The sequence below is a fragment of the Toxoplasma gondii genome, chromosome XI (assembly GCF_000006565.2).
Source record: "Toxoplasma gondii ME49 chromosome XI, whole genome shotgun sequence".
NCBI classification, from domain to species: Eukaryota; Apicomplexa; class Conoidasida; order Eucoccidiorida; family Sarcocystidae; genus Toxoplasma; species Toxoplasma gondii.
In genome coordinates, this window is record NC_031479.1 from 5,792,740 (window position 1) to 5,813,822 (window position 21,083).

Below are 21,083 nucleotides of genomic sequence, written 5' to 3' on the forward strand. Positions count from 1 at the left end.
CTTGAGATACTTTGAAGCAAACAAAAAAGTGATGGCACGTTTTTGTCCCTGTGAAGGGAGGTAGGCGTTTAGCAAGGCAGTGTGACCTGATGGAGGGGGCTGGTTTTCCTTCAGAAAACAACACGAAGAAGAAAATAGCGACACGTGTATGATACAACAAAGGACCGTTTCTTTTGTGTTTATTTAGACGTATCGATTCCTTGCTTTTGCCGCTGTCTGTTTATTGCCAAACGGATTCCGAGGACTCTCCTGTGAATGGAAATGTACTGTACAGAACGACTTCTTGGGTGCTAATATGGTGTCTACCATGGTAGGGAACTTGAGTGTTGCTGAGATACAGGATTAAGCGTGGAGATGCTGCATAGATGAAACCCGAAGTACAGTAGCATCAGACAAACCGAGTGTTTTGTTTTCACAGACAACATCCCATACAAGCATTTCAGATACTCGTGGAAGGGTACCGACCCCTCCCGACCGACAAAATTAGGAGTTTCAGTAGTCCTGTTGTGAACATATACGCCCGAAGCTTGGCCAACTGGAGTTCGGAACTTGAGCCCGCGTTCTGGTAGTATCTTGGAAATTTCTCAGAGACCGTCGCCAGTTGCCGTGCAGACACCCCTTCGAAGAGCTTCTAAGATGAAACAAAACGACAGGAGAACCAAATTCGTCTCTTTCATCAGTGGGGGTGGCAGATTATTGCAGTAATGGCTGAATTGCCAAACAGACACGCTTACGAACGCCAATTCAATTGCACATCCATTGTGCAGAAAGGGCTGCAGACAACTGTCGAAACGCTGTAATTTACGCTGGCCGTAAAGTTGTGCGCGCATGCAGTTGTTTTTCCCGGCCTCGATTCGTGTTGTTTCGTCTCTCAAGCACGTCAAAAAGTGGCTATTTGCCATATTTTGGATCTCCTGATGCGTCAAATGTCTCAGTATCATGTGGAAGTTCCTAACTTTCTAGAAAAAGCTGGTTTTATCTGGGTGTCGAATCGTCGTGTCGGCGGGGGCTCAGCCAGGTGAGTTCTTGAAGGTACCGTTTCGCGGCAGTCGATGCAAACTGGTGTTTCTTCCTTTTCTTCGGCGGACAACATGGAAAGCAACCCGAACGTCGATGCAAACGAGGAGGGACGGGGTTTTGCTCAATCTAGTTAACTCGGATGGTACTAGGGCAAGAACGCGTCGTCCGAGTTACATTCAAACACCAAGAAGAAACGGCGTGTCTTGGAAAGGTCTATCACGTGGCACTAACAGACACTGTGTAGATGACTCCCAAATGAGAGACTTGGTTTCTCACTGCACGACGGAAGGAGCGGCGCCGGACACCGTACGCCACCAAGAACTGCACGAAGCAAGTTTTCGTTTCGACTGAATCGCGGATGAAAGGCCTCGATGTCTCCAGGTTGTTTTTTCCGTTTGCTCGTGGGGAAATTCGAAGTTGTTCTTTTCCACGTCGCCGTTTCGCAGCCTCCGGTATACCGCCTTCCCATTTGTTTCCGCCGTCGCTGTCTTCCTCCCGTTTTAAATCGAGCGTTTCTGGCGTCTCCCCTTCAGTTTTTGAGCAGGTCCGGAGCATCTCATTCCCTCTCATCGCCTGCATTCGGCCAACCTCCGCAAGTCACGAGCGCCGCTGCCCAAATGAGAATACTGCAGGTGTAGCGCTACCCTTCAGGTGCGGATTCATGTCAGCAAGTAAAGTGCGCAACTCTGAATACAGGGTTGGGCGCATTGCTTAGTCAGAAATAGAGAGTAAAAGACAGCGAGTAGGAGAGTGTAACGGTGGAAATACGTTTAACATGAGGTTGAGAGTTTAGAAGAAAGCAGTTCATCGGGGATGGAGGATTGGAAACCGTGTCACGTATTTTCGATTCCACTCTTTGGCGTACTCTGCCAGCGAAATCAAGATACACTCAGGGAAGTAGCTCACGAACCTTTCGGCCTTCTTTTTGCCAAGTCCATTTCTCGCTGTTACTGAGCGCCGAAAGTTCTCCTGTTAGAGTTTCTGGCCTATGCCAGCCCGCGTTTGTCGGCAAAGTTCTCTCAACAGTCAGAATTTCATCAGAAGGCCCTCGGCTTCTCCTGTTTCGGGTGCTACGCGACGTGAAGACGTGAAGTGTCTGCGTGTCTACAACTTTCCGTCGAGACCTTTTATCGGCTGTTCGCCAAGCATCCATGAGACAGTTAGGTGTCCGTGGAAGCGGAAAAAGATATACTGCCTCTGTAAGATAGTTGAGGAGCAAGACGCGGCCATTTTGATTGTCTTCCAACGAACCTATTTCAGATGCGACCCACGGTCTCTATAGAGTTCAGTCGCCCAGATGCCCCGCCTGTGTGCCCTTTTTCCTGTCGGAGTTCGAACTATCGCGACGCTTCTTTCAGTGGGTCTGCGTGAAAAACATATGGGTGTTTTTGGCGCGTGTGTCTGTTCTGTTGCTGAACAGCATGCCGAAGTATGATCTGTTCAAACCGCTGGACTTTTTGGCTTGCGTCAAGAGTGTCCATGTGGCCTACCACCCGGGTAGACCGCGCTCCGAAGTGTGCAGGCAGCTGATCCACCACATGAAGTCCGATTCTGTCAGAAAGAGATTCCCCTCTCTTCAGGCGTCTTATCAGCTTCTTGGGTGAGTCGTCGACCAATATTATGCGTTTTTGTCGTCGCACAAGTCGAGTTTTGGGTTCAAACAGCTGGCAACGTTGGAATGACACAGCATGCCACGTAAGAAGGGACCCTCGCATCTGTTCTCGAACTGGAAGCCAGGACGGTACATGCTACGGTCTATTCCGTGTTGCTGTGTATTGCGCATGACTCGAGGACTGTTTGACTGGAGTTCTTTTGGTATTCTGCGGCCGAGCTTCCTCAGTAAAGTCCGGAGAACCCGTTCCTGGCAAAATGCACTTTCGTTGGTCCAGAGACAATCGCGGGATGAGAAGAACACAGCGTTTTCCATCCATTTTGCGATGATGTCACCCAGGTACAACGCGCCGTCGACCATAAAGATCGAACTGATAAACGGGAAGAAGCACGAGTGAGTCTGCCCGCCCCTCCGGGGCAAACGTTTCCCTCTGGGAGTTTTTGCGACGCGGACGCCAGCGAAAAAGGAGCGTTACTGTTTCGAAGCGAAATTCCACTGTCGCGTTCCAGACAAAGGGGGTTCGAGTTTCGTCGCGAAGTTTCAATGGATGTCGTGTGCCTCTGATGGTTGAGCTTTCGTTTTGTGTTTCGGGGTGCCACGCCGTCCCGAGCTCGTCTCTCTAGAAGCTGGGTCACAAACAACTCGTGGACGCGGAAGAAGCGTCTACAGTCATGCTTCTTTCGAGTTGGCGGCTAGAACCGTGTTTGGTTTAATGGCAGCAGTCCAGATTGGATGTGGGTGTTTCAGGTTTCAGGCTGAGCACTTTAGTCTGCGGGAGATGCAGATGCGCTTTGACACAGACCAGTTTGAAGGTAAGGAAAATGGAACTAAACCGTTTGACAGACCGAGGCTTGCTCTTACTGAGATTCACATATATGTATATATATACATATGTGCAAGCATCTCTTCTATTAGCGAATCTATGCGTGCACCTCTGTGTATTTCACGTTTCGCTTCGCTGCGTGCATTTCCCTTGAAACGCTGTGCGTGCGAGAGGCTGTCCAGACGACTGCTGAACCCATGTGTTTGTGGTTTTGAGGGGGAGTTAGGAGCGAAGGGTTCTTCGTGACGTAAGCGACGAACCACGCTGTGAATGTGTGAGAGCCATGTGTGTTTCTGCAGGAAGCATTTCCTGCATTCTTCCAAAAATTCTCCCACTATTCTCTGGTGTCTTTCTCGCGCAGCATATCTCGAGTACATGAAGAGCCAGTCCGTGGAGGCCAAGCCCGGAGACGACGATCTCTGAGCGTTTTTTCACACTGTCGTTCACTAAGCTGCGTTTGCAGTTCTCCCGAAGATCTGTTAAAAAATAAAACGCGTCTTGCGTGCCATCATGAGCAAAACTCGCAAGCCCATTCAAGCCTTTCCACGGCATCGACTAAGCAGGAGACTTGTCTAATCCTGGTATCGTGTGCCTGTTGCCGCTGCAGCGGTTCCAATGCGAATAAAGAACTCTCCACGATTCTCTGAATTCAGTGTTCTGTGTTTTTTACCGGACACCCTAAACATCGTTAAATCTATTGCCGGGAGCGAGTAACCAGAATACATTGCGCCGAAACGTCTCCATCCAGTTTTTCTATGGTGCTAAGAGGGCACAGCCAAGATGACAGTCGGTGTACACATAGAACCAACTGAACGCCATGGACTGATGCAGCCAAGCTAGTCTGGGTACATACTGGGAATCTTCTTGGCGTACCGTTAAATCCTAGTCGTGCATCACTAAGATGAGTTTTTTTGACGTGAAAGACTCGCCAAGAGCTTCAGGTCCCACAGTTCGCCCGCAGAACTCCTGGGTTTTTCATGCAGCCCCCCAAACCACAAAAGCCTGCCGCTAGCACGGAGAGAAAAACAACTGACTGAACCGACTACTCTACAGCTTAGCAACGCGCCAACTGCATTGCCACCTTCGTCGTCTGCACGGGTTTCTGATCAGGAACTTCAGCCGGAGGGAAGCAGAGTGGTTGTCGCAAACCGTTGCCAAAGATCCACTGAACAGAAAGGACTAAAAAAACGATTCCTTGCTAAGACAGACGAAACTCAAGTGAGAAACTTCAAAACGTGGGCAGCACATCTTTTCGGGACAGAGCATTTCCCATACTGACGAAACACCCGCTGAAAAAACTCAAGTGCCGGCAAAGGGAATAACCCCGCATTGCCAAGTGTGCCCGTGGGGATCGAAATCTTTGTGTAGAACGAAAACAAAGCTGCTCCCGACGAGAAGCGGCGCCTCGTGTTTTTCAGTCTACATGTCGTCCCCGAGATCTGTAATCTGCACCTTGTTGCTCATTACAGTTGCCACTTGCTTTTGCATTCCCCCCCCGGGCGCCTGGGCACAGCAAACGCATTTTCCACACACAAAACCCCAGACTGACGTCTGCGAAGAGGGCCGTCGACTCTCTCTACGTCTGGTGGAACGCCATTTCCGACCAACACGCGCATCAGCACAGAAATCGTTTTTTGCCGGGTGCGAAATGCCATCTCTCACTGCGGTTACAGATTACTGCCCATTGAAACGGTGGCGTTCGAAACGTATTATTCGCAAGAACCACGCATGCAAAAACTTACCTCCACGCTCGTCGCCTCCAGAGAAACCTTCTCGCCGGGTTTGAAGGCCGGCATGCCTGCGAGGGAAACAGGGATGAGAACTTTCCCGGTCAAAATGTTTCTGACGAAAAAGGAGAACTGTCACACTGTCTTAAGCAGAACCGATCAAGACCGTCAACGTACCTCTGTATGGACAACCAGCGCAGCGGAAGGCGTCTCCGAGGTAGCACTGAAGACAAAAACACTCCAAAGAGAAAAATGCCGCTTTCAACTTCTCATGAGGTGGCTTCGCGAAAGCGACACGGAAAACATTTTCCGCACAAACGACATCCACTGTTCAGTCCCACGTCCAGCGGAAACGCCGGTGGGTCACAGTCTTGTCTGAACGCAAAGACGGCACTCGTAAAACATGGATCGTGACAGCCTTTACCAAACAAACAGAGACAGTGCACCCTTCGGATGCTGCATGCGACTCCAGTTATTACAAGGTGCGCTACGCCTGCTATCCCCTCTCATCCCCCTGGACTGCTTGTGATAGCAAAATGTGGTGGACTTCGACACCGTAAAACATCCACGTTAGTCCACATCGACTACTGCCTATACATATACATATATTTGCATAGATGCATATACATATATATATATATATATATATTATGCCTATGTATTATACTTGATTTGTGGAGACCGATGTCTCGGTTATGACACAACAAAGGTAGACAGAGTGGCGTGATAGGTGTTGGTCGCGGTGAGACGCAAATATACAGAGGACAACTGCCTGCGCAGTCTCCCTCTACAGACGTTCGTCGTGTACACCCTTCCACCAAGAGGTTCAGCGACTCCATATCTGGGTCGGAAAACTCAGGAGTTTCTCCGTGACGCGTTGAACTGCATGCGGAGCGGAGCAGGACAACTCGTTTCGCACTGACATTGCCACACGAAGACCGAATTTCCCCTGTCTCGAGCTTCCTTCTTCTCTCCTCCTTCTCGGCCGCCTCCTCCGCCTCCTTGCGCCCGCAGGTGCAGTTCGGACACGCTTTCGGTCGCGACGCACAACTCGACCGGTCTGAGGAAGAAACGGACGATCCGCGAGAAGGCAGAAACCGCGCGCACAGATGAACATGTTGCCTCGGGCTGCGGAAGAAGCGTCACCAAAGGTACGAGACTCCGCGCCTGAAAAAGTCCCCGACGTTGCAAACCTAAACCACGAGGCCGAATCGCGCCAGACAAAAAGTCCTTGACGTTCGGTCCTTGCGGTGGCTCTACGAACCGTTCGACTTGCGTTTCTTTTGAATGTTTTCGGCGTGGTGGGTCCACCACACCGGAAGCCGCAGACAGAGGAGAACAGCGAGAAAAACGTCCTCTTCAAGAACCACCCTGGGACAATCGAGCACGAATCCAGTGGAGCCGATCCCCTCGAATGACGCCTTCGACTGGGAAAAGTCGAGAAGTGTAGATATACGGATCTTCGCTGGAGCCACCAGCGAAACCCGTCCCTGGCTCGAGTATCTGGCCACCCCCCCGAGACCTGGAAACGCCAGTTACAATTTCGACGCACTTCAGCGGCGGTAAAAAGGCTTCTACGCGCCAGTGTTTTGGAGCACCATGCGCAGGAATCATGAAACATCCTCCATGTGGCATGTGCGTCGCATAAAGCGCCACAACGCAAGATCAGACGGGCAATAAACTTGAAAACCACTGCCGGTCGCGCTCACCTTTTCCCAAAGGCTGATACGACTCAGTCGGGTCAATCAAAGTGGATTCATCGATGAAGTCGTCACCATCTGTTTGAGCCGTTCCATTTGGCAACGCGCCTCTGTTCCCCGACAGCGCGTCTGCCACGCCTGCGGCCCATGTCGGTTTGCGTCCGGTCCACTGAAAAATCAAGATACATGAAAAACGAAAAAGGAGAAAACATCCAGGGCGACGCACTCTGCGCATCGATCCACAGCTTCCGGTAAACCGATAGTGTTGACGATTGCAGCTTCTCGTGAGCGCCGTCCGGATCCTGAAATCTAACATGTCCAGCGGTCTTCAGGAGTCAAGCCACACGAAGAAAACGCCATACCGTCGCAGAAGAGCAGCTCCTACAACAGCCTTTACGCAGATCCGAAGCACCGTGTCGGAGTAACGCACTGAAGCAGTGTGTACTGGCAGCAGACCCGCAGCGCCGAAACCAGCAGTTCACTCCTTTCGTACTGTGTCAAACATTCTCTGACGATCTCGAGGAGACTTTCAAATCATCCAAACAGCACTGAGAACGTTTCGCGACTCCAACGTGCAACAGCAAGTGCAAATCTACCGTTGTCCAATAAAGTCTGAGCAGCTCCGCATCAGAATAAAGTTCGTTTTACCACGAAAAGGCACTTTCACCTCTGTCCGACTTTCAAAAATAGACGCATCGAGGTGCACAAGCGCCTGAGGCGGAGGCAGAGTCCGTTTCCCGCTGCTGGCTGCGGCTCTCTGTATTTTTACCATCAACGAAGAATCAACGCGGGGCAAGTGATCCGCCACGAACGCGGCGACTTCGGAGTCTTGGGCGGAGACGAGGCCTTCGTAGATCAGCAGGCGTTTCACCAGCCGATGGACCTGTAAACGCGGGGAAAACAGTTTAGGGTATCCACTGAACGCGCACACTGCGTTTTCAGAAACTTCACAATGGAAACCTGTGGCCACGCGACAAGGCTCAACCCGCAGAATCGACGAGAAAGACGCACCGCCGAAGTAGAAAACTGTCGTAACTTTTTTAACAGACGCAACTCGAGTTCTGCCGCGGCTGAGATGGCGACCCGGGAGCCGCTGCCCCTCCAGCGGGTCCTCGTCAGTGCGTGTCAAGCGACTTTTCGCCGCGGAATCAAGGAAAGACTGAATTTTTCGAAACCGTCCATCCACTTTTCGCGGCCGTGTGTTCTTACTTCTTCGCGTTCTCCGCTGCCGCCGGCAAGGAAGACGAAGCCTCCAGCCGCCACCAGCCGGCAGACTGCTTGGGCGAACGCCTGGAGCGCCGATCGCGCAGCTGCGAACTCGGCGCTTTTGCCTTGGGAGTTTCCTGTGGCGTTTTCTCTGCTTTTTCCTGCGTCTAGAATGAGGACTCCGTCGTAAAGGACGCTCGGCGCGTCCGCTGCGTTTTCGATGATCGTGTCGGGGTGCAGTACGGTCAAAACTGTGTCTTTCTTGCTTGCGTCCGCAGCTGAGACGACCGAGTCTTCAGCACTCAGCACCAGAACGCGGGGAGCGGAGGAAAGTTTCGCCATGGCAGAGAATCGGAAAAGGAAAGTGGAGACGCGGGAGACACGAAGGCAAAGCAAGCAGGCGCTCGCTGGTCGTGAAAGAGCTGCTTGAAGACTCAAGTCGCTGAAAACAACGCTACTCTGCGAGGGAACGAACGAGACGACACAGAGAGGGCGACAGTGACTGTTCCACGTCGAAAACGCCTCGTCTCTCGAGAAGCTCTCAACTTGGAGAAACTTGTCGCCGACTGCGTTGAGACAAGGAATTCTGTCCCGCTTCCGTCTCGGAGTCCGGAGGTCCCGCGTGCGGCTTCTACACTGCTCGACAGAAGACGTTAAATCCAAATTTGAGTCTCCACATAAGAAAACAGAACGCGTGCTTCGCAAAAAATCTGACGGAAACACTGCTAGGGAAATCATGCTGGCCCTCACATGCAGTTCGGCCACCGGCGCTTTCTGCTAACAGCGTCTTCTTTTCTCGGCCCAGAAAAACGCGGTTGGCTGCACGCCCGCTGTCTCTCGTTCATTCTTTTGCTTTTTTCTTACCTCTGCGGGCGATCCTTTCTTGAGGAGACGCGAGGCTGTTTACGGTCTCGCCTCTTCGGCGCGAAATCTACGTGAAAAAACTCGGACGAGACCACACATTTTCCTCCTCTCACCGGAAAACAACAGCTCCTCCTACACGGCAGTGCCCGTTTACGAGCGTTGTCACTTGTGAATCCAGTGTCGCTTTTTGCGACTCTTTGAGTTTTACGAAGGTTGAGAAGGTGTTTCTTTATATTCTTCACCCTCTCTCGCCGAATGTCCGGCCGAAAAGCAGAGACTTCAGGCTTCAACTCTCCTGCGAGTCTGCAGCTGCGAGACAGACAGCGAGGACCGTTTCTTTCGACGACTTCGTCGAGCAAACGTAGCTCCAGTCCTCGGTCTCTTTTTTCGAGCGTGAAGTTTTTCAGGAGGAGACTTCTGCTTCCTCTCGGCTCTCCTGCCTCTCCTCGAAGAGGTGCTCTGAGAGGGGGAAGCTGTTTCCAGCCAACATTTCTGCACGACGAGCTCGAGAACCTCCACGACCGCTCGTGACTTTTCGCTCACATGTCCTCCTTCTACCCGAAACGTCCACTTAGACCCCGTACGGGAGAATTCCGCCGCGTTTCCGGCTCGCTTTGTTAGCAAATCTCCAGGCACTGGAGCCTCGCATTTGCTCTTTTGCGTGGAAGAAGTCCGCGCCTTCGCGGCGAATCTGCGCGCCCAACGGTCTAACTCCACTATAAAACGTCGGCGGTAGTTGCTACGCCCGGAGTGGAGAGAAACATGAACAGGTGTGAAGATCGGAACGCGAGGCGCCGAGAAGCGCACAACTCGGAGGAAAAGATGAAGCACAGGCGGTGCGCCATGTCGTCTGTGTCGCATCCCCGACGAGAGGAGAAAGGTTTCGGCCTCGGTTCTCGACCATGGAGGGTACAGGCGAATAAGGAAGCTCTCAAACACAGAAAAGGCTCTTCAAAGACAAGCCCAAGCTGTGGAGCGAAATCGACAAACGCGAGAAGAAAATATCACCGCTCCGCAGAGGCGACAGGAGAGCCAAAAGTCCACACAGTCGACAGAGAGAAGAACATCGACACAGTCGATGAAGAGATCGAGAGAAAGAGGAGTGCTTATGGGGGGAGACTCGCGGGTCGTTGCTCTCGAAGGCGACCCCAAAAAGGACGGCCGACCAGACGTTTCCTGTCTGTCTGCTTCACAGACATACGCCGCAGTCGCTCTCCCATCTCGAAGGCTTCCTCGGGTGTACGTACACCTTGGGCTGGCGCGTTTTGCTCCTCTCGTGATGCATGTCACGAGCGCAGAGGATGTGGATTGCCGGTGTCATTCAGAGATGGAGACGGGAGAAGAAGAGAAACGTCTGAGTCCGGATTTTGTAGAGATCCTCAGCTTCACTTGAGCGCTGATATGTCTTCAGAGCTTTCTGCGTTTTCTGCCAAGGCGACCAGCAGCTCTTGCATTTCTTCGCGTCTGTCCACCTTGGAGATGAAGAGTGAAAAAGGAAATCTGAGAAGCGATACAGATCAAAGCGTTTCTCGACAGCCTCTCTCTCTTTCCTTTTCTCGGCGAACGCCTTCATCTTCCTCCCCACGACGTTCGTGTGCGTCGTCTTCCCTGTCGCCTCCTGTGTCTCTTCCTTCCCGTCCTTCTTCCCCGTCTTCGTCTGTTCTTTCTCGTCCTTCTGTTTCTTCCTCGTCTTTGTCTCTTTCTTCTTCGCGTCGGTCAGTGTGTATGTTGTCTCCCACCCCTCTGCGTTCTTCTCCTCGCGTTTCCAGAAGGAAACGAAGTCGACTGTCTCAGCTGCGCCGGTTTCTCCTCCAGGCGGCCTTCGTCATGCTTTTCTCCGCTGTTTTCGCCAGTTTTTCTGGACAGCACACAACGGAGTTCTTCGCGGAGGCAATAGTGTGCGGAGTCGAGGCGCCCGACGGTTTGCTTGCGGCCGCGACGGCGGCTGGAAGCTCCACGCCTGCTCTCGACATTTTTGCTCTGCCGCTTTGTCGCCTCCCCTACTTGGTGAACTCGGCGATTCCACCCAAGGACGCCCCGCATGTTGGCCTGCTCGCCGGAGGTCCGGAGAAAAGCAGTCGAAACGAACTCTGGGACGGTCCAAAGCAAAGAGAAACAGAAAAACGAAAGTGAATGAAGGGAGAAGAACGAAAGACGAGACAAATGAGGGGAAGCAAAAGGAACGAGAAAGATGCATGAACGGAGAGAGAAGAAGAGATGCAGTGGAAGAGGAGATGAACTCGCAGCCGAAGAGCAGAAAAGAGGCAAGAAAACGCAAAGAAAAACGGGGGAAAACATGAAATATAGGTTCCTGATCACCTGGCCAAAACAGTGGGAAGGTAATTTCCTGCTCTTCCCCGTCCGTCTTTTTCTTGGAGACGAAATGTGGAACAAAGTCGGTCTAAACGCGTTTTTTTCAACATCACCGAACTTTGTGTTTCTCAGCTGAGACGTGAAAAAAGACACCTGCACCACAACGGCTACAAGTCACGCCCTTGTATAAATATATATATATATATATATATATATGTATTTATATGCTTGTAAATATAAATATATATATATATATATATGTATTTATATGCTTGTAAATATATATATATATATATGCTTGTATATATGTATGTATATATGTATGTATGTATCTATGTATGCATCTCTGTGTGCAAAATCCAAGCATGCATGCGGTTTCTCTCTTGGGACAGATTTTCCTCGTGCCTGTATCTCTTGCAGAAGATTTCTCAGACATCGGTAGCAACAGCGTTCGTAGCAAAAAGGATACCGCTGATGTTAAGAACAGCAAGTCCTCCAATCAAGCAGGCAGTCTGTAAGGCTGTCTTCTGTGTCTCTTGACGTTTTCCTTTGTCTGCCTTTCTAGCATTCACTGGAGTATATTTACTGTTTCTTCTCTTGCGCGTTTCTAGGATTCATTGATATTGATTTGGAGATTCTTCCATCGAATTACGTGAACAATTTGCCCCTGAGGAGACCGCGGTTCTCTGGAGAAGCGAATCGGCTTTCAACTGGCCCGGAGTCTCCGCTGAGAGACGCTCTTTTTTCAACAGCTGCACCTGCACGCGGTCTTGCTGCCTTCCCCTCTGTGGTTTCTCTCTCCGACAAGAAACCTGAAGAACGCGCATCGACGGTTTCATCTCGTTTTTCTGAGTCTCGGAGTCTCCCTGTTTTCTTCAACAAATTCCAGGAGAATCTCGCTGGGCTCGCATGCACGTTCCAAGGCCTGGCAAGAAACTTCTTCTCTGAACTGAGGGAGGCAGTTGCCTTTGCGTCTCCTACGCTTCTTTACCGCGCCTCGAGGCTTTCAAAAGCCGGTGAGAGGAATCAAAGGGACAGACGTGAGAGAACAAGAGTTGAAAGAGAGGGGGGAAACGAGTTGAAGGAGGAAAACGAGAACTGAAGTGAAAGGAGAAGACGTCGGAGGAGGGGACGGTTGCAGCCGAGTCCACGAGTACTGAAGCGTTTCGAGAATCTGGACCAACGTATTCCGTTTCTCTTTTTTGTCGTTTCAGAGAGGGGAGAGTCGACGGTCAACGCTGTCAGTGACGCTGCAGATAATGCGGCCAGAGTGGAGAATTCGAAAGAGAGCGCACGAGCCGAAAAAGAGAAGAAGCTGAGCGAGATGGAAGCAAGACGCCTGGCGGCAGAGTCTCTTCTGGCAAATCCGCTTCGCGACGACCCCCTGGTTGCGGCAGTCAACAACACCTACGTCCTTGTGATGGATCACTTTCAGTTTGTAGGTTTTCTCTGAACTCGCGAAAACGGTCTTTTCCTCTAAGTGAAGTGCAAGTCCCGCAGCTCGGCCGGTCTCCGTCCTTGTGATGGATCACTCTCAGTGAGTTGTCTTGTCTATTCTGGAGTGAAGGAAGATTGTTATCGTTCGAAGAAATGCCAAGCCAGTATCTGGGCTGCGCGAGTGTGTGTCTCCGAGCTCTCGAAGGCAGTCTCTAGTGAATTCACGAGTCGCGCCTCGAATTTGCCGACACTCTCGGTGATGACTTTTTGGATCGAGGTTCCTGTTTCCTCTGTCGAGAGACCGTGGACCCTGGGCAGTTTTGCGACCTTTTCCCTGCATCAGTCGCATTCGTTCTTTCTGTAGTCCTCAACTTGAAGAACAGAGGGAAGGCTAAGGTCTCTTATCCTTTAAGCGTCAACACCAACTGTGGACAGGCGACTAAACCGATCTCTTTAAGAATCGGAGTCTTTGGAGGGAAGGGTCGCAAGCTTTTCTTGGGGCGAACGCCACGGATAGCGGCTCTAAGCAAACAGAAGGATCCCAGTCAGATCGTGGACTGTTCTCACCGCGAAGGAGGTTGTATCTCCTGTCGACAGCTGTGTGCGTGACGCGATACTTCGAACGAGACGTCGACTGATTTCCTTCTGCATTTTTCCTGCAAAATAGTTGTTTTGCATCGCTCCCGGAAAAATCACTTTTGGAGCAAAGTGGGGACACAGACCCACACAAAGGCAGGTCCTCCAAAGTGTCGAGGCTTCTTGTCCAGTCAGTGTTGGGGACTCTTGGCGAGCAAACGCTTGAAAAAGAAAGACGTTTTTCTCTTTTGGAGATGGTGGATTTCTTTCGCAGCTGTTCTTCGAACAAGACGGTGACTGGTTGCCTTCCTTCACAGCGGCCGACAACGTCGTCGCCAATTCGTACATTCCTGCTTTCAAGGTAGGATTTTGCTTGAGAAGCGGTTGCAAGGACCGATCAGACAGGTTGATATTCTGCGGCTTCTCCTCGATCGACTGTTGTTTCCGATGCAAAGCGACTTGCGTTTTTCTTTCGGTGAAAGAACACAGCAACCCCACATCCAACGGTACAGACGAAAAAGGGTGCCTTGCCATGGCCGCCTGACGCCAGAGCTGAAGGAATACACAGTCGCTGGTCGCTCTTTGCTAAGACAGTGCGGACGTCTCGGTCGACAGAATCAGAGACGAGAAACGCGTTTCTTTTTTCTCTCTTTCACTGCTGCACGCTTGCCAACTCGACATCCAGTCGCTGAATGCCGCCTGGAGGCAAACGTTTCTTTCCTTTTGTCCATCAGCGCCTGCCGTTTGCGTCTTCTCGCTTGCGAGTGCGAATTCAAGTTCCGAGGCGAGACCGCTACGCCGTGGTTCTCCTCAACGCCGACGGCTTGGATTTACGGCTTCGGGGCTCTGTCACCTTTCTGAATCCTGACGCCCAACAACTGTCTGCGGAGCAACTTCATCTGCCCGACACGGTCTTTGGCCTCATGATTCTCTACCTCGTCACGTAGGTGACTTGTTGAACTCTTCCTTGAAACATGCATTTCTTTTCTCCGTTTCCACCTCGGTTCTGTCCTCCCCTGCTGAAGAACGAAGGTCGCCTCTCAAGCAGTGAACAAATGCTGTCGTCGCGGGATCTCCAAAGTCGAGTTAACGACAGCTGTGCACCTTCCAGTTGTCCACATCAGAGCCTTTCGGGGAAAAGCAATCTGGAAGGTCTTCTTCTTTGGTCCTTGTCGGCGTTGGTGAAGCCACGAAGGAAACTCGCGTCGGTGGACAGACACGCGTGTGTGTGACTGAGACTGCAGAAGTTTGAAATGGGCGTCTTTTCAGTTGTTGGCGCTCCGTTTGATTGTTGCGGTGGCTTCTGCTGGCTAGACACACATACATCGAGACTATTCAGGGACATCCGTTGGTCAAAATCGTGGTGCTCTCAAGCCAGGCTGTCCCTTTCCGGTGTACGTACCCGCCTCACGCAAGTTGGGTGTGGCGGTGTCTACGCGTGGGTGTCTCGACAGAACCTTTTCTTCTGCTTCCCAACTTTTTGCGCGAGACGAAAAGATGCTGGTCAACCAAAAGTCAGAAACGTAGAGTTCTAGACCGCTTCTGTTCGTGGCCGATGCCTGAGTCTTGTTTTTTCTTTACTCGTCTCCGACTCTTAAGGATCGTCACTACTGTGCTCTGTCACTGAGTGCTTTTTAGAAGAAGTTAAAAAAGCAGGAGTTATCTAGGTGTGCGAAGCCCCTGCTAACTCAAAAGCTGGTTGTGACAAGAGGACTTCAACTACGTCTGATGAGCATTCGCATTCGTCGTTGGCCTGTGAGGCAAGTTGACAAGCGTTCCACGATTTTTTTCAAGCATGTTCTGTTCTGCTTGGTGTAAAGCCGTGGAACCGTCCATTCTAAACTTTTTTATCGCTTTTTTCCGGGTCGTCCTTTCACCGACAGGTCCGGCGTCCTCGTGCTTCTGATGCTCGTTTTCCGGCGACGAAGGTGGAATGGCGTCCACCTGTTGATGCTCGGAAATTTTCTGTTCGCGGCTCTGGCGTTTTCTCTCGACTGGAGGCAAGCTGTCTACATGGCAGAGCACGGCATTCGACATCCTGCGTTGTGGTACGGGCGACGCGAGTGCGGTGTCCAAGCACGCTGTTCAGAAACCTCTCAGGGAGGGAAACGGAGGCGAAGAAAAGAACGAGGAAAAAGGCGAGAAAGCAGAAAGGAGGAAGCAGGTCAGAGGGGAAGAGGCGACCAATCGCAGAAGGAAGGGAACAGGAAGAGAGAGGAACACACAGAAACGAGAAGGGGGAGAAACAAAGGGCGACAAGACGAGGAAGAGCAGGAGAAGGAAAAGAAAGTGGAGAGGCGAGAAGAAGGACTCGATGATCCGGCGGCGGAAATCCAGGCGCGTACCCGCGTTCTCAGATCGAGAGAGAAATACGAAAGCGACAAGACATATGGGCGTCTGAACAGTTGTTACTTGGGTGGTACTCTGCAGACTATGAGAAAGTAAAAATAGCAGAATCTGAACCGCGACTTTCAGACACACCAGGTGCCGTCTCTGCTGAGGAATGAAGCTTTTTCTTCGACTGTGAGTGGAGCGTTGGAGGCCGAGCAATTCGTTACTGCATGCGGTGTGTTTTCTTGGTGTCTCGGGGAGCGAACAGAGAAATTCTGGCGCTGCTGTGAAAAGCGAAGCACGCGTTTGTGTGCGGGGACGCGGTGAAAGAGGAGGCCGGAAAACGGCTGTAGAAAGAAGAAAAAAGCTCGCACAGTGCTCAGACAAAGTCGTCGGAGTGTCGGGAACGACTGTTGCGTTGCAGGGTTGCTTCTCGGGTGTTCAAGAAGATGCAGGACATCTCTGCCCTGATGACTTTCATCCTCGTTTCGCTTGGTGAGTTGCGATGTAAAAACGAGACAGAAGAGAAGAAGGAGACAAGAAGGAACAGGCAAGAAAGGAGAAGGAAGGGAACAGAAGGAAAGAAAAGGAAACAAAGAGAAGAGAAGGGAGAAGAAGAGAAAGAGGAGAAGGAACAGGCGGAACAAGTGCGAAAGAAACGTGTAGGTGACTGTAGCAGAAAGACAGGAGAACATAAGAACGAGGAGAAGGCTCAGGCGGACTGCAAGTTGTTGTGAAGAAAGGTAGCGAAAGCAAGTAGCGGCTCGGAAGTCTTCACTTTCTGTCATATTTTGTGTGTTTCTCCGCGTGACTTTCCTCTCTCCCGTTTTCTTCCGCGACTGCCGGGAGAGGCGCGGCAGAGAACGCGTGGAACGAAGACAGAGAGAAGACGTTGGGAGGGGGCGCTGGAGGGCACTGAGAGAGCAGGACGATGTTCCTCGCCTGTCTTTAGACGGCGAAAAGAGCAGACGGCCAGCGTGTAGAGTCTGTTTCGAAGAGGAAGACGAGCACACAGCCTCAAGGGTGCGCTTTGTTGTTCTCAGGGTGGAAGACGCTGCGGTCGCAGTTAAGCCGCATCGAAGTGCAGTTTGTTGCCGGTCTCTGCGTGATATCTCTTTACCTCGGCTTCTTCGAGATCATCTTGGGCGGCTTCCAGGTGCGTCGGTCAACTCGCAAAAGAGAAGGAACTCCGAAACAGGGGAGCGTTTGCATTTCTTGACAGGGAAACATTTGTGTGTCAGGTAATGCCGACCTCACGGTTCGCGTCGGGGAAAGGAAAGGGAGAACAGTTTTCAAACGGTCCACTTCTCTGTTGTTCTCTGTGCTTTTTCTGCGGCCCGCTGGGCATCGCGTCTCGTTTAAAGGCCTTGCAGGAAGTCGTTGAGTTTCTCTAACACCTTTGGGGAACCCTGGTGCTTCTCGCAGAGACTCCAGACCGCTCGGCTACACCCTCAACAGAGTGCCGTCGTTTTTTGTCGAATTTTCAGCGCCTCTTTGCTCTCTCTGGCTTCTGCAGGGCACACGGTACATCTTGCATGCACTGGGGTATATTTGCGTCCTCGTCGCCATCAACGCGAACCTCGCGCTCTTGCATGTGAGCCAACAGGAACCACGCAGCTTGCCAACAACATGCTTGTGCTTCATAAACAATATGTATAAGATATATACAGATATATATATATGTATTTATTTATGTGCATATGAACGTATGTGCATAATACGGATGTGTTCATGTATGTGCTGGGATGTATATGTATGCATATATATATATATATATGTATATATATATATATATATGGAACAGGAATGTAGTTTGAGGTCTCTTGAGAGGTACCTCTGGTTGAGCAGAGAACAGTGCGTTTGGAGTCTTCGATCACAGTTTGTGGTTCCGTTGTTCCTTTCGACTTCTTGTCCTCGGTACGTCTCGCTCTTCGCTTTGCAGGCCCACATCGCAGACTCTTCACTCAGCCCGTCCACGGGTGAACTGTACCACAAATACGACGGCTACCAGTGAGTTTCAGACGACACAAGGACTCTTGAATATTTCTCTGATTTGCAAGAGCTATGCATCCATATATATATATATATATATTCATATATGCTTACCGATGGACATGTTGAGTTATATGCATACATTTACTTATATATATATATATATATGCATAAGGGTTCAGGTATGTGTATATAAACGTTAATATAAAAGTTTAGGCAGATACACACACATACCTCTATATTCATACATGCACATGTGTGTATATATATGTATATATGTATTGTATGTCTCCGTTTCTTGTGTCTATGATGGCTTAAGAGATCAATCGTCTCTTGTGCACAGTGCTCGTTTCTCCAAATCGTTTGCTTTCTCCTTTTTCGGAGCATCCGTCTGAACGCAGCACTCGTGCTGGTGTGTCTGTTTGCAGGACCTATCGGTGGATTTTCTTTCTTTACCTGATGAAGCCTGTGACGCTTGTCTTCTACAAGTTAACTTTTCTCAATCTGGCGTACGAGCAGCTTCTCTCGTGGGATGAATGGGTGTTTGTCCTAGTCGACAACTTAATGGACTACCTGATTTACGTAGGAGTAAGTGGAGAAAAGATTTCCTCGACGCGTTTCCGCGGCAGCGGACTTGTTAACTTCTGTCGGGGTGCCCTCCATTGGTGGCAATTTCCAGCTACATGTAGGCAGGGGAGATGCACAGATGCATGTGCATTTAGGAATATATATATACATATATATATTTATATATGGATAGACAGATATGTAGATAGATATCTAGAAATATATGTAGATAGATACAGAGATGCATGCATATATATATGTGTGTGTTGACAGACAGATACGTAGATAGATATAGGTAGATAGATACCCAGGTGCAAATGAAAGACATGTGAACAGATAGATAAATATAGATAAATATATTGAAATATAGGTAGGTATCTAGCGAGATACACAGATGCATGTACATTGTGTGTACGCTTATGTATATGGATGTATAGATGGATATGCAGAAGTAGAGATACAGAGGAGGGAAGCAGACGAGTTGAGGGCCGCGATAACAACTCTTTTGTGTGTTCCTAGTAGATAAAGAGACGTAGAGTTGTAGTTTTTATTTCGTTGTCGAGTAGAGAAAGCAAACGCACATCTATGCATGCACAGGGAGCCGAATGTATTCGTGCACCAGCGAGTTTGATCGCACTTTCAGTGTCGCAGCTACCGAAGAGGAATTATCGAATATATCTACGTTTGTGTGAGTATATGTATATACGCCTTTAAATCTATTTCTTTTCATATATATTTGTATATCCATACGTCCATATATATATATATATATATATATATAAGAATGCATATTAAGTAGATAATTATTTATTTTGTGGTTGAGTTGCCTATTTTTGCTGGAATTAGGCAGTTATATGGTTTACGAAGACTGAGGATTTTACTTGTGTTCGTTTTTTCTCTTGGCACTCTGCTCTCCTTATTTGTTCTGCATTTGCTGAGAATACACGGCATTGGTTTTCACTTTTTTTTGACCTTTTTTACACGTTTCTCTCACTTGTTTTTCATGTATGCTAGCACATTTTCTTCGTTTTGCGTTCTTTTTCACATTTTCTTTTTTCCGTATTCTTCGCACTCTCTCTCCCTTTTCCTTGGTGCGCAGCTTCTCTACGCCTTCAGACCAGTGGGGTCGATGCGTGTTTTGCGGGTACGCGCAGAGACATTTGTGACTCGACTTTGATTTCTTTTTTTAAAAGGATAGAAACTTCTCTTGTTCAAGCCGGAACGTGACTGTGAATGTCAAGTGCCAGATCGACCATGCTCCGTCCACCTTTGGCTCTTTCTTCGTCTCTACGGTAACTGTTGCCGTCAACTGAAGCGCGTTTAAGGCATTGAGAGTCCGTCTTTCTCGCTGGCAGCAAAGACAAACAGGAGTCCATAGTTAAATACACGTAGATTGCAGCCGCTGCGGAATAAATTCAATGTGTGGGGATCACAGCAGCAAAGTATACAGCATTTGTGGTTGTCTGTCTCGCATAACTGGAGTTCTTCTAACATTAAACCGAGCTGTGTGTTTCCTCTTACGATCTGTGTCTTTTCTTTGGTGTAAGAGTCGTCTTCCCAAGAAAAACAGTGCGATTACCAATTTGGGAGAGGGCTTCCAGAAGGACTCGTCAATGTTTTGAAGAGGGAGGTCGTTCGAAGAAACATGCAGCAAACAGTTTCTTGCCCACCAGCTGAGGTGCATTTGCATATCTTGCATCGAAGCCAAAGGGCAATCCAAGCAACTGTATGCGGATTTTCCTTCACAGACAATGATATGTTTGTCGAGATATTCTAGATCTGTCGCAGGTGAACACAGGTTTCTCCTCTTTTGCAAGCCTTAGATTCGTGATGTGGTGTATGCTTCGCTACTATTATACGTTAATCTTCTCTCCTACGCATGCACTAAAAATGCGGATTTATCTTCATGCCATTTCCCCCAGGATCTTACTCCGGAGAATGCAAGCTCAGCCAGTGGCACACGGGCGCCTCCGGCCACGACTGTGTCGCCTGCCTGAAAGGAAATGAGCAACATCGAGAGGAAGGAGAGTAAACAGGAAAGGTGATAAAGAAGGAATCGAACAAGGAACCAAAGAAGATGATGAAGGCGATAAAGGAACAAAGAGAGGGGAAATGAAGGTCTCGAACTTCTCCAAGCACAACACAGGCACCTCGTGGCCATGTCGGAGCCACTACAACTCGTTCGATTTTCGAATGAAATGTACACGATCACCTATATATATATATATATATATATGTAAAGGTATAGATTCTCGATCATTTGCACGTTTGTGTGTTTTGGGTCGGGAAATGGCGCCGTTGTCCGAGTTAAAACTGAGCAACATGTGCTTGTGCACTGGGGTAGGGAGTGAGCGAGAAAGATACAACCAGGCAGCGTTTTGTAGAAGACTGCATGCGGACGTCTCGTCTACATGTTTCAGTGTTTTTGTCTCCTTCTCTGTTTAGCATGTGCAAAGGGGAGAGAGTTTCTGAATCATGTGTTACTTTTTAGAAACCAACAGAGAGTAGTGTCTGTGGATATGCAAGTGTTACAAGTGAACACACACTCACAGGTGTATCTCTCTCACGGGACTGTTGGCGAACGTTACGCCTAAGGCAGCCCGGAAAAGCCGTTTTCTCGAAATCAGCACAGCATTGTGGGACCATTCTTCTTCTCCAACCTCAGAGAAGGCCTTTCCCTCTTTTCTGTTACTCGCAACCGGTTGCGCGTACACTTGCTCGCTGCTTTTTGAGCATTTCTTCAAGAGCAAGAGCACACAGAAACCCAATACACAGACGGCGTGGGGCACGCGTTCGATTTCTGTTATTCTGCCACAATCCTTTTGTGAATGCTTTGGTTTTTTTAACACAAATTATACTAGCGTCTGAGTAGGACGCTTCGCTCGGTATTCCTGCGAGTCTGCTTAAATAGCGAG

At 49.7% G+C, this 21,083-nt stretch overlaps 3 protein-coding genes across 3 annotated transcripts; 2 read left to right on the plus strand and 1 right to left on the minus strand.

Annotated features, from left to right (window-relative positions):
• The first annotated feature begins 882 nt into the window (after positions 1-882).
• On the plus strand, positions 883-4,354 carry TGME49_216910 (hypothetical protein). Its single transcript, XM_018779757.1, has 5 exons — positions 883-1,671; positions 2,441-2,620; positions 2,972-3,025; positions 3,380-3,444; positions 3,817-4,354. The coding sequence occupies exons 1-5, from the start codon at positions 1,379-1,381 to the stop codon at positions 3,876-3,878; spliced, it is 654 nt and encodes a 217-aa protein (XP_018635271.1). The 5' UTR covers positions 883-1,378; the 3' UTR covers positions 3,879-4,354.
• TGME49_216900 (cytokine induced apoptosis inhibitor 1 family protein) lies at positions 4,185-9,336 on the minus strand. Its single transcript, XM_002370957.2, has 7 exons — positions 8,092-9,336; positions 7,652-7,765; positions 6,892-7,051; positions 6,106-6,242; positions 5,360-5,405; positions 5,198-5,253; positions 4,185-4,958 (listed from the first exon to the last, which is right to left on the minus strand). Exons 1-7 carry the CDS (start codon positions 8,824-8,826, stop codon positions 4,875-4,877), a joined length of 1,332 nt encoding a protein of 443 aa, XP_002370998.2. The 5' UTR covers positions 8,827-9,336; the 3' UTR covers positions 4,185-4,874.
• On the plus strand, positions 8,965-20,842 carry TGME49_216890 (hypothetical protein). Its single transcript, XM_018779756.1, has 13 exons — positions 8,965-11,014; positions 11,877-12,281; positions 12,480-12,703; positions 13,553-13,639; positions 14,013-14,221; positions 15,162-15,326; positions 16,034-16,104; positions 16,653-16,765; positions 17,126-17,203; positions 17,552-17,619; positions 18,030-18,189; positions 19,268-19,312; positions 20,091-20,842. The coding sequence occupies exons 1-13, from the start codon at positions 9,715-9,717 to the stop codon at positions 20,163-20,165; spliced, it is 3,000 nt and encodes a 999-aa protein (XP_018635270.1). The 5' UTR covers positions 8,965-9,714; the 3' UTR covers positions 20,166-20,842.
• The last annotated feature ends 241 nt before the right edge of the window (positions 20,843-21,083 follow it).